Consider the following 11,921-nt stretch of genomic DNA (forward strand, 5'->3'; position numbering starts at 1 on the left):
CGCTTGTGAAAGCGGGCAGGGGCGAGGGACGACCGGGAACGGTCCAGAAGGAAAGTGATTTCAACTATCAACTGCGCACCGTCCGGGTGCGGCTCGCTTATCGAGCCTCGGCAATCGACGTGTTATGCCACCAAGATTACTTTATGCCACCAGGTGTTTTTTTTTAAATATTTTTTTAAGTTCGTTTTTTTTTTGTTTTTTTTTCGAAAACCTTTTGAAGGTTCGAACTTAAAACCAGGTGTTTTTTTAAGTTCGAACCTTTTGAATGGAAGGATTCGTAGGGACAGAGCCCCCGCTAAGCACAGCTTCTTGGATTGGACGGATTGGACCTGCACTGCACTCCGCTCCGTGAATATGGCAGAATTTAGAGCCCGAATTCTTTTATAGTCCTACGTAAACGTAAATTTGTTACTTTTAACAGGTAGCCGTACCATTCAAAACGCATTAGTTTACCCGAACTCAGGCTCCGAGACAGGACCTCGATCTCGACCTTTATTCCAAGATAGTGACCGTATCTACGATCGGTGAGTGAAGAAACCTGTCTTTGATTACATGGCCCGGCTGAACCTCACAACCCGGGATGAATTCATTATGAGGAAAGCGATCGCTATTACATTGTACTTCCCACTAATCGCAAGGATAGGCGATTTATTAAAAAAAAGGAGTCTGAAACCAGTTTGTTTCGACAATATTCTATTTATTGTCTCGCTAGCAACAAAATGCTATGTTAAACAGAATACGTCTCCTAAAGCCTGTGAATGTATTCTCCTTTGTACAACAGGGTGACGTAAATACTATCAAATACAGCATCCTGCACTCGAAGCATACACGGTGCTGATGCCTAGCGGCTAGAAGCACAGTATACAACTATTATCAAAGTGGCACAATAGAAAGAACAAAACTGTAAAACATCCGCGGCGAGTAATGTCGCATTGACAATGGTCGTGTTTGTAAGTAGCAATTGCGGGTTAGAAAAGGAGCCGGCAAAACCAGCCATTTGTACAAGCCCATGGCAATCCGGTCCCAGCTAAATGGCTTTACGTACGTAATAAGTAGACAGGAAAGAGAAGCAGATACTCAACGTAACTATTCCCTACGAAGCGCCCACGCCCGCAACATACAGGAACGTGCCAGCCAGCACATGGAAAAACACATCCATGGCCCCAGCGACCGCGTCAAAGCAATAAGGTTTCAAAAGTCGACTAAAACGGCACCAGGCAACTAAGACATTCACATCATTTAAAATCGTAAATAGGGGCCACAAAGATTGGCCACAGAGCACAGAATGAGGAGGAGCTGTACCACTCCTGTGACCAAGAACACAGTGAAGTTTGTGATCATGAATGAATTGTAGCAGCCGCCGGAGAATGTACATCAGAACATAGCAAATAGGTACCTAACGATGAAGGTGACGTGAAAGGGATAAATTCCACAAGGGAGTGTAAAATCTCACAGCAACTTCCTAATCTCAGTGTACGAAATCTCTAGTTTTGTCTGCTTCTAGTTTGCCGAGCTCGAGTGAATGAGGAACGCCTTTCTGCGTTCATACCATCTTGTAGCAGCAGCCACCATTGCTTCTGGATTCAAAACTACTTGAATCCGTTCAAGCCGAGCGCCTCGCCACAGAGCCACTACCGTCACGACTTCTGGGAACCGATCACGTTCGTCACGTGCCAGCTCTTACTGTCTATCGCCCTGTGGTCACGCTATCAGAGCTCGAAGGCAACCACACGGATACGCACCGCCACACATACCAGACGTGACCACCAGGCCGCGGCTGCCTGAATGATACACATACCAGACGTAGCCACCAGGCGCGGTCGCCTGGAACCGCTCAGTGTGGGACCCTTCAGCACGGCGTCTCACGGGTCTGCCCAGACACTGTTACTACCAGTCTGGGTGCAGTGTGTTCGTGAAGAGAGACAGTCACTGACAGCTACGAGTGTCTATCTCTGAACGTACTCCTTGTCTGGGGACTGAGCTCACACACACCTCAGGGGCTGAGCAGAGTCCACTAGTCGGGTCTGTACCGGGTAACAGTCTGACCTGGGCGCGAATATCAGCCACGCTCCACCACCAGTTCAAAACTGTCCACCTCGCTCATACGGCTGTTGACCAGCGCGGCCCAGCGGTCCAGCTCCGCCTGCCGGGGAACACACAGGAAGACGTTAGTGGTAAACTCACACCACTGCAGCAATAACAGTGTGGACAGTGGACATGAGTTCCGCACACACAGCCGGTAGCCAGTGACGGAACAGCGCTTCGCTGAACAGGAGCTACTGTGGACATTATACATGGGAGTCAGACACACACAAGTGGTCACTGGCCAGACATCAGTGGTGGTAACAAATAAACACAACGCTCCCTCACATTCAGTGGTGAAGGTAGGCACATGACGTGGACAGTGGACACCGTTCCGCAACACACGCTACGCTCCACAAGTGACACACACACACGGCCAGCGTCGGTGGTGACAAACACAAACCAATACACAGTAGTGAATGTGAACACATGGTGAGGTGAGCAATCTCGTGGGCTGGCAATCGAGTTGAATGGACAACGCATGGCGATGTATCATCCCATCCCTTGGAAACCCATCCAGGCAGTTCATCTAACTATGTTGCTATTGGATAATGTAAAAGATTCAGGACACACCTCAGAACATTTTAGCTGCGTATGACTATATGAATGCAATTCAGGTAGTTCATAGTAACAAATGATACCTGCAAGCAGGATCGTCATATTTTAGATAGCTAATCCCTCTCACACAAACATACAAATGCTACGATGTCGATAGCCTACGTTGGAGACATGCACGGCTGTAAGGAACTCAGCTTTTGAGCCAAACACATATTATTCACTTGTGCGTGCTTGCAATTTACCTTAGATACCTACAATAGAGGTTAGGTAAAAAAAAGAAACTTCCAATCCTAACCCAGCCCAAAGAAAACCGCCCTGTCCAGAGCCGGACGGCGGCACCTGACCGCCACCTGTCGGTCGGTCTGCTCACCTCTACTTGCTCGTCCCGCTCCCTGTGGTGGCGCCGGTGTTTGGTCCGAGTCGAGTCGCCGGCTGTCGAGCCAGCCTCCGACCCCAGCGTGCTGTGACCCAGGGTCGAGTGGCCAGCGGCGCTGGCGGATGGGTGGCGCCGCCGCGAGTAGCTGCGACTGGCCGGCTGGTGGGGATGGAACAGGGGAAAGAGGTCAGCAGCGAGCGGTATACAGTGGATCACACAGCCAGCAATAGGGCACAGACAGGTCAGCTGGCAGGACACAGACCAATGTTCAGTCACAGAACAGGGACGGAGCTGGTCAGAGTTAACACACTTTCTAAATATCATGATGATAATTTGTGTTTTGGGAGCCGTTACGATGGAATAATATGACCACAACCACTCTAAAACGATAACCTCTCCAGAAATCAGCCCGCACAATCAGCTATGGACCACAACAGGTCAGTGGCGGAACACATTAAATCATGTACCGAAATAAACAGAACAGAAAGACCAGACAGCTGCAGTCAACAATGGAACATACTGGGCCTTTAATTGGATTCAAACGGGGAATGAAGGTTGGAGTAACGACAGAGACTCTAACATTCAGTGTTGGAATTTTCATTTCAGTCCTGGGCCCGGAGAACAAAATCTGTCCGGAAAACCGGCCAGCTTATAGGACAGCCAATAGCAAAGCCAAATGTTTGGCCTACTAAATGTGATAACTGATCAAACGTGTCATTTCCAATGTCATTTCTGCAGGTTTAAATGTAACAATTACAGTTTTCATCATACAGAAGGGAATATTTAGATTATTTTAGGTGCTGGAGCATAAATTCAAATTTGTAAAAGAGACCAAAATCTTTTGGATCAGACTGAAACCAGAAAAGGGCCTTATTTCCAACACTGTTGAGTACCATTTCACCCACTCATAGATCAGCGGCAAGATGTAAAAAAACGAGACATCACAACAAAAAACTTGTGACGTCTCAACTCTGTTGGTTAACAAGACAGCATCCATGCATCAACAATTCGGTTGATAATGCCTCGTAACCTATCGCTAAATAGAGCGCAGCGTCTCCCTCTGGATGGTAAAGACAATCAGACAGCTGTCAGCTGCTACTCACCTTACTGAACGTGATCTCGGGGTCCATGAGCTGCGACGCCACCGTGGTGGTCACCTCTGAGCGCTCGCCGGCCGGTTTGCGCGTCAGCCGGCCCACCGTGAACCGGCTGGGCAGGTTGGTGGTGTCCCGGAGCCGGTGGGAGCGCGCCGGCAGCGGCGGACGGGCGCGGCGCACACCCACTGGCGACACCACCTCCTCCAGCGGCGCGCTGCCCTCCGCCTCCTCGGCTTCCTCCATGTCCTCCAGGAAGCCGTAGCAGGTCTGAGCAGAGTCGGCGGCCGGCGCGGGCGGCACCGCAGGACCGCACGGAGTCGAGGTGACGTGTCGCGGCAGACGGCGGCGCTGCGGAGTGGCCGCCGCCGGAGGCAGAGGTTCCCTCACCACCGCCGGCGCCGCCGGAGCGACTGAGCTGAGTGGCGCGGGCGGCAGCGGCGGGCGCGGTAGGATGCCGGTGAACCGAGTGGGACTCGGTGCTGCCTCCTCCTGTCCTGCCACCGCCTTGGTCGCCGGCATGGCGCCGAGACGCTGCTTCTTGGAGGGCGTGCCGAAAGCAGCGGCGTCCACAGGATCGCTCGGAGCAGCGGTCCGAGGCCTCTTCAGCGGCGAGGTGCCTGCCCTGGGTAACTTATCTGCCGGTCGCGCAGAATCCATTTGAACATCGGAGGTTGAGGATGTCGTGGCAGCACCGCCATCAACACTCGCAGAGCTGGACGCGGCAGTTATGGGCCCCGTACTAGCGGACTTGCTCGATTTTCCAGCATTCTCTGATCCGGTTTTGGAGCGACTATCGGCGGCAGTTGGAGCTGTCACTTCATCCCCTTCCGCGATCTCTGCAAGCGGTTCACTGACACTGTCCGTATCATCAGTGCGTCCACCACGTGTAGTAGCAGCCTTTATCGCTGCCCTCGTTCGACTCGGTGTTTTCGTTTCCTTTGGCTTGGTGACTTTAGCACTTCGCGAGCGAGCGGAATCGGTTCCTGCCGCCTCCACTTCAGATCGTGCTTTGGTCTTTCCTTTAGACATAGTCTGGTCGGTTGTCTCAACGACTTGTCTCTCGTTGGCCTGTGCCAGGCGCGGAGTCTTCCTGACCGGAGCAGAGGCGCTTTTGCCAACGTTCGTTGCACGTTCCTGCCTGGAACGAGTTGGCGTCTTTGCATCTGCTATTACTGCTTTGGCATAGACGTTTTCCTGTTCTTTCTTACCACTCGCTGTCTTTGCATCTGCTGTTGCCCCTTTGGCGGGGGCGTTTGTCTGTTGCCTTCTTCCACTACGTGTCTTTGAATCTGCTGTGGCAGATTTGACAGAGGCGTTTTCCGGTTCCTTCTCGCCACTTGATATCTTTCCATCTCCTGTCGCTGCGCTGGTAGAGCCGTTTTCCTGTTTCTTCTTGCCCCTTGACGCCTTTGCATCTGCTGTTGCTGCTTCGGAAGACGCGTTTTCCTGTTCCTTCTTGCCATTCCGCGTCTTTGCATTAGCTGTAGTGGCTCTGGTCGAGGTGTTCGCCTGTTGCTTCTTACTGTTCGGCGTCTTTGCATCTTCTGTAGTTGTTTTGGCAGGTGCGCTTGCAGACTGCCTCTTGCCACGAGTGCCACTTGCCGTCTTTGTCTGTGGCGCAGTGGCGGAGGCCAGCGGCGCGGGCGGCTGAGATTCAGCTCTCTTCTCCCCGCTGATACCAGCCCGACCAGGCTTGGCGTCGGCGGTCTGCACGACAGGCTCCGGCTCACTTTTGCCCACCGGTGTGTCCACACTGGCTTCAACGGCAGGGGCCGTATCTGAGGCCAGAACCCGCTTCTTTCCGGTCCGACTTTTCTCGGCCGCACTGCCACTGCCGGTCACCACGCCAGCTTTGCTCGGCGACGGCTTGGGCTTAGCCGGTGAATTGCTGGCCGCTTCAACAGCTTTTCTCGGAGTGAGCTTCGACTTAGGCAATGAATTGCCAGCCACCACACCAGCTTTGCTCGGCGTGGGTTTCGGCGTGGGTTTCGGCTTGGCCAGTGGTTTCGGCGTGGTCTTCTGGCTCTGTCTCGCCCTCCGCCGGTTGGGCGTTATGAACAGGTTGGGCCTCAGCCGGGGCGGCGGCACGGGACTGCACACAACCACTGGCAGGCCGGGCGTCGGTGTTGCGGGAGTTGGCTGCGGCTCTCGGCGAACTCGCGGCCGCCGGACGGGCGTGGCGACGGGCGGCGGGGTCGGCCGCCGACGGAGGCACGGCATGTCTACGAGGCAGGGTTCACGGGCTGAGAACGACAGACTGGTGGGGCAGAGTCGGCCAGATCTCGAACATCACCACAACCTGGGGACAGACAGACAGAGCGCCATCAGTGTGACTCCATACAGGACCCACAACGCATGAACAATGACCTGAATAATGGTGCCATGCCAAAAGTCAAATAACGAGATGATTTTGACACATAACACAAGAACAAATAACTATGTTGTACGATATTTATTGGTCACCCAAATTATCAGTGGTTAACACAACTATTTAAAATCAGAGTTCCATTAAATATTATTTTAGTTAAGAGTAAGACGTTATGAACAGCCTTCCAGCCAGGTTCCCAATGTAATGTTGTTATTCTGTAAGACTGAATAAAAAAGCACAGCATATATTTGACAGTCGATCACACATCACAGAGGACAACTAACGAAAATCAGCAGTAAACCCCTACTGCACCACTTAATTGAATTATAAAAATAAAACTGACAAATGAATGAAATGCACTTTTTTAAATATTTTATAGTTTAGTTATATATATAGTTATATAATTATAATAGTTAATATAATTATAATAGTTATAGTTTAAAATGTATGCATTTGTAAAGATAACTATTATAGTTTATTTATTTTAAGTTTGCCCTTAACTGTAAATATCTTTTTGAACACAGCACGGGAATTGCTAGCTGAATTACTGAGAAAACTGGTTGGCGCACATTGATTTCACCAGATTTCACAGACCATCAATTTCATCAAATTAATTTACTAATTCACAGACTCATAGCTCATATTTGCCCATACCTACAGCCCCACAGTGATAGAAAACTTCTCAAGAATTATGTCTGAACTAGTTAATAAATTGCACGGCGATTAACATTAACATTAGGTACATCGTCAGTGTTCAAAACTTATTTTGAAAATATTATTCATATCTCCACTCCAATGAATGTGTGCCAACCAGTTTTCTCAGTAATTCAGCTAGCAATTCTCGTGCTGAAAGCCAAACAAAATAATGACCAAAGTATAACTCAAAGTATAACTCAAATAATGAACTACCAGGCTATGACAATAAATATAGGCAATTGAAGGCACCTTAGCTCAGTCCACATAGTTATTCGAACACTGCGAAAAACTATATATAACATATTTACCTTTAATCAATTATCAGCTCAGTGCTCACCCAGCACTTCAGTAACTTGACCAAGGCCCTATTGATATACCAACTTGACAAAAATTTCACAACAAACAAACCAGTTATGAAAATTGTAGACATATATGACGCGTTTGATGACCATATTTGTCTACAAAATGCTTCAAAGTTTCCGCTCGTCAAGTCTTCCAAGTATGTAACTCAAAGAAATTAATGGCAGAGTTAAATTTATATTCCCTCAATATTGTAATGAAAACAATATCTAAATTCATTGAAAATGGGTAATATTGTAGTTTTTACGTTGATTTCATGGTTGTCATCATAAAACACAAAATGCAATCACCCTGCAATATTATTTGTAACTCTAGGATAATGCGACTTTTTTTCAAAAGTCTTTATATTTTTAGCAAGATTTTTAGGGATCTTCTAGGTTTGCGATTAGCCTAGGCCCTACGCGTGCGTGTAGGTATATATTCTGGACTTTTTGTTTGGCTGTTGTTTGTTTTGTTAGGAGGGAGATGCTTTTTCGGCCTGAGAAGACCGTTGTTCCTGTGTCTGTGGCGTATTTGGAATTTCCGACCTCGACGAGCGTGTGTGGTAGAAAACCACCACTTTCGTAGGGGAAACTACTGCTGTCTGCTACAATTTGCACTGCATGTCAAGCTATTGTAGCGACATCTATGCATATACATTTCCGACCTCGACGAAAATCTCGCGGCGCTTCGCGCCGACCCGCGCCGCCCATTCATACTGGAGACCAAAGGAGATTATGAGTTCAGAGTTGTGACAAATACCTAAAGCAACCACCACGTATGATGTATACATAAACAGTTAACTATCAGATTGACGGCCGGTGTCAAAATTATACCTACCCTGTGATAGAAGACCGGAGGCTCTGGTTACCCGTGTAAAAATGAATACTTCAGACGCGTACCGCGTAGGAATTCAGCCCAGTATCGTTGAACAGATAATGCATCGGCCTGAAAAAGTACGGTAACGAAACCTAATTTTGGGTTTTTAGTCGGCCGATCCGTCCCCCCTGTCGAAAATCTGTGGTGACGCACCTGGCACGTAGGACAAAAGTACGTACCTATCGCAAATGTTCGTACAGTATAAAGTACGCATGGACAAAACTACGTCAAGGACAAAAGTACGCATGGCAAAAGTACGTACCTACAGTATAAAGCACGAATGGATAAAAGTACGTCAAGGACACTGGACAAAAGTACGTATCGAAGAAGATACGTATAGGTGGATTATTAAGTACGCATGGACAAAAGTACGTCAAGGACAAAAGCACATATCGTAAAAGTGCGTACAGCATAAAGTACGTAATACGCAAAGCTGGGCGCGTTCCTCGATTTTCGGTAGTGCGTTAGCGTTCCTGCGTTCCTCCGGCCGCGGCTAGTGCGTTCCTGGAATAGCGTTCCTCAATTTTTTTCGCTCGGTGCGTTTGCGTTCCTGCGTTCCTGCGTCCCAAACTATTAACCCGTATTGTATTCTGGCTCTACCAAGCAGCAAATCATACCAAAATCAGTGCAACGCAACACTGTAGCGGACAAGGTAGGCAAATTGCGCCAGTCCAACACTACAGGCGTGTTCTTCACAACCGAAGTCGTGGACAAAGAAATACCGCCGAACCACGCGGCGCGGGCCCAACCAAACACGGGGCGAATCGATCACAGAATACCCAGAATGGCGACACGGGGCCGAAAAGCAACTCGACATCTCTTTTCCGAATCGAATATCTGAAATACGTTTTACCAATATCATCCGTAGGGTTTTCAACAAAAATACAACCTGCTTAAAAATAATAGTTAAGTTGAAAGATGTATCTAAGTAAAAGTTATCATATTTCTTTACACATTTAATGCCTGAAACCGAATCGAATAGTAAACATCACCACTAAATCTAAGCAAGCCTTCCTCGATTCGACCGACAAGTGGCGCCTCTACCGGCAAACACACGTACTCGAGATTCAAACATTTGACACAGAGTTCATTGCCAGCAATATAATTTTTCGGGTGGTTCCGCAAGAACGCAGGAACGCTTCAAAATTTCGGGTGGTGCGTTCCTCTTACTTGCGTTCCTTTGAAAAAACTTTGCGTTCCTGCGTTCTTGCGTTCCTAAAAAGGGCGGTGCGTACGTACGGAAGAACGCAGGAACGCACTAAAGGAACGCACTTGCCCAGCTCTGGTAATACGTATGGACAAGAGTACGTCAAGGGCAAAAGTACGTATCGCAAAAGTACTGTCGAGTATAAAGTACGTATGGAATAAGTACGTCAAGGACAAGTAGGCGTATCGCAGAGGTAGGTACGCACAGTACAAAGTACGTATACCTAGACAAAAGTACGTCAAAGAAGAAAAACACATCGAAAAAGTACGAAAATTATAAAGTACGTATATCGCTAAGGCACGTACCCTTGCTGACTTGCATAGATGTCGCAATCGGTCGCAACTACAGCGAGACATGCAGTGCAAACGGTAGCAGACAGCAGTAGTTTCCCCTACCAAAGTGGTGGTTTTCTACCACAGATGCTCGTCGAGGTCGGAAATTCCAAATACGCGTGTCTGTGAGGACCAGCGACGGTACGCCGCGGCGATAGAGACCGTCTTACGGGAATGCCCCCCGATGAGGACAGCCCGCCATGCCGCTCAAACGGTCACCCTAGAGAGGCCATAGGCCATAGGCTATAGGGTATAGTCCGGCCAAGTCCGGCATAGGCGGCGGAACCGGGAGGGCACAGGGGTGGATCCAGCTCAGAGTTTTTTTTTTGGGGGGGGGGGCAAACCATAACAATTTATCGATTCTTTCCATGCATCGTCCATAGGCGTAATGTTAAAATTATGCCGTTTGGGGGGGGGGGGCAAATACCCATTTTGCCCCCCCCTGGATCCGCCACTACCGGGGCACCGTGTTCGGTGCTCCCCCTTGATTTTGGCATTTTAACATTAGCCCTATGGGCGTTGCATGGAAAGAATGGGACCTAAAGTCGGCAGTGCCCCCCCCCTTAATTGAAAGTATTCCGCCGCTACTGTAGTCCGGTGAGGACTTGCATTCAGCACCGGTTGTCTGGTGAGCCGGGTCACCGCCTTGGGTCACCGCCAGCCCGCGAAATGGAGGCGTGAAGGTAACAGTACGGATGGGTTTTGTTTTTGAGGATGAAGAGCATAGGCGTAGGAACGTTTTCGAAAGTGGGGGGGCCAGGGTCCCAGAGGTCCAAAACCTAACCTACCCCCAAAATCCGATTTCTCCTCGGATTTCGGCCACTTTGTTTTCGCAAACATGCTCAGAGGTAAAAAAAAAAAAATCGAGACAAAAAAGAAAAAAAATGGTTGAAATTTCAGGGAGTCTCCCGTCCATAAGCTCAAACTGATGGACGCGTTCCCCTGACCTCCGCAGCCGTTGGCACCCATGCAAATTCCAGAGGCATCCAGCAACTTTTTCATTACGAGCAAGCGTGAAACGTGCAAAGCGAGTCTTTTCAATATACCTATAAAAATCAGCATGAACGGCCCAGCTAGGCTCAGCCAGGCCTATAACGTTTTTAAGAGGTTTTATATCAGCGACCACTGCAACTGGGCTGATTGACTATCACTTATCAGAGGCCGGTGTGGGATTTTTAGACGGTCTGGGCCTTCAGAGGCCAGTTTAACCCTCCACGGCCCGGTCCTATAGGTTTTCTACATACGCGCTGGCCGAAGGGGCGGGCCGGCGGGTACGACCCCCTCGCCGTTTCGCCCCAGGTGGTGCTAGCGCGTCGCGGTAAAACGAGCGTGTGCGCCGTTACGGGACGCAGAGATCGATACCCGATTTTATGGTCCTAGGTCAACCGGTGACCTCTGACACCGTTCCGTGCTTCTATCCTCAGGATACTGAAATCCTTCTCCTCCACACCGCAACCCCCTCCGGGCTGGACAGGCAACTTTATCTCATGCGGGCTGCTCCCTTGGAGCGGCACCGCTGCTCCCGAGGGAGCGCACCCCGTAGCCGGGTGCAGTGAGTGCCTTGGGGCTGGGTGGCCTGTCCTCTGGACGGGCTCAGCCCCGGCGACTCACTAGGGTGCCTGCCCAGACCAATGTCTCCCCCTATATCCTATCATCCTTCCGGCTCTGAAATGGTCTCATTGGACCGAAAGGGCCTAACCCAACAAAACAAACAAAAACCGGTGACCTCTGAGGTCAGGTCAAGTGCCTCAAGGCACGGTTCCGTTTTGGTGAATAACTTCGCAAAAAATGGCCGCAGAGCCGCGATTTTGCCAGCATCGTGTTCGCCTCTCTCAGGCGCGTCGAATGATATACTTTTTGTTTGGGTGAGGTAAACTTAGGGTGTTGACCTCGGGTCACGGTCAGGTCGGCGTCCCCAGGTCACGAAATTGGTCGAAGGAGGTCATGTCGCATATCATTCGATTCGGCAGGTCTTCTTGAGTCCATA

At 49.6% G+C, this 11,921-nt stretch overlaps 1 protein-coding gene across 2 annotated transcripts; it reads right to left on the reverse strand.

Moving 5' to 3' along the window:
- Nucleotides 1-741: 741 nt before the first annotated feature.
- LOC122385008 (proteoglycan 4-like) lies at nucleotides 742-7,835 on the reverse strand. 2 transcript variants are annotated; one of them, XM_043372914.1, is made up of 4 exons: nucleotides 7,486-7,835; nucleotides 4,120-6,412; nucleotides 3,011-3,175; nucleotides 742-2,143 (listed from the first exon to the last, which is right to left on the reverse strand). In XM_043372914.1, exons 2-4 carry the CDS (start codon nucleotides 6,331-6,333, stop codon nucleotides 2,060-2,062), a joined length of 2,463 nt encoding a protein of 820 aa, XP_043228849.1. In that variant the 5' UTR covers nucleotides 6,334-6,412; nucleotides 7,486-7,835; the 3' UTR covers nucleotides 742-2,059. The 2 variants fall into 2 exon arrangements, with proteins under 2 accessions (XP_043228849.1, XP_043228851.1); XM_043372916.1 differs by lacking the exon at nucleotides 7,486-7,835 and adding an exon at nucleotides 7,427-7,474.
- Between the last annotated feature and the right edge of the window lie 4,086 nt (nucleotides 7,836-11,921).

Source organism: Amphibalanus amphitrite, unplaced genomic scaffold (genome assembly GCF_019059575.1).
Source record: "Amphibalanus amphitrite isolate SeventyFive unplaced genomic scaffold, NRLGWU_Aamphi_draft 000205F_arrow, whole genome shotgun sequence".
Classification (NCBI taxonomy): Eukaryota; Metazoa; Arthropoda; class Thecostraca; order Balanomorpha; family Balanidae; genus Amphibalanus; species Amphibalanus amphitrite.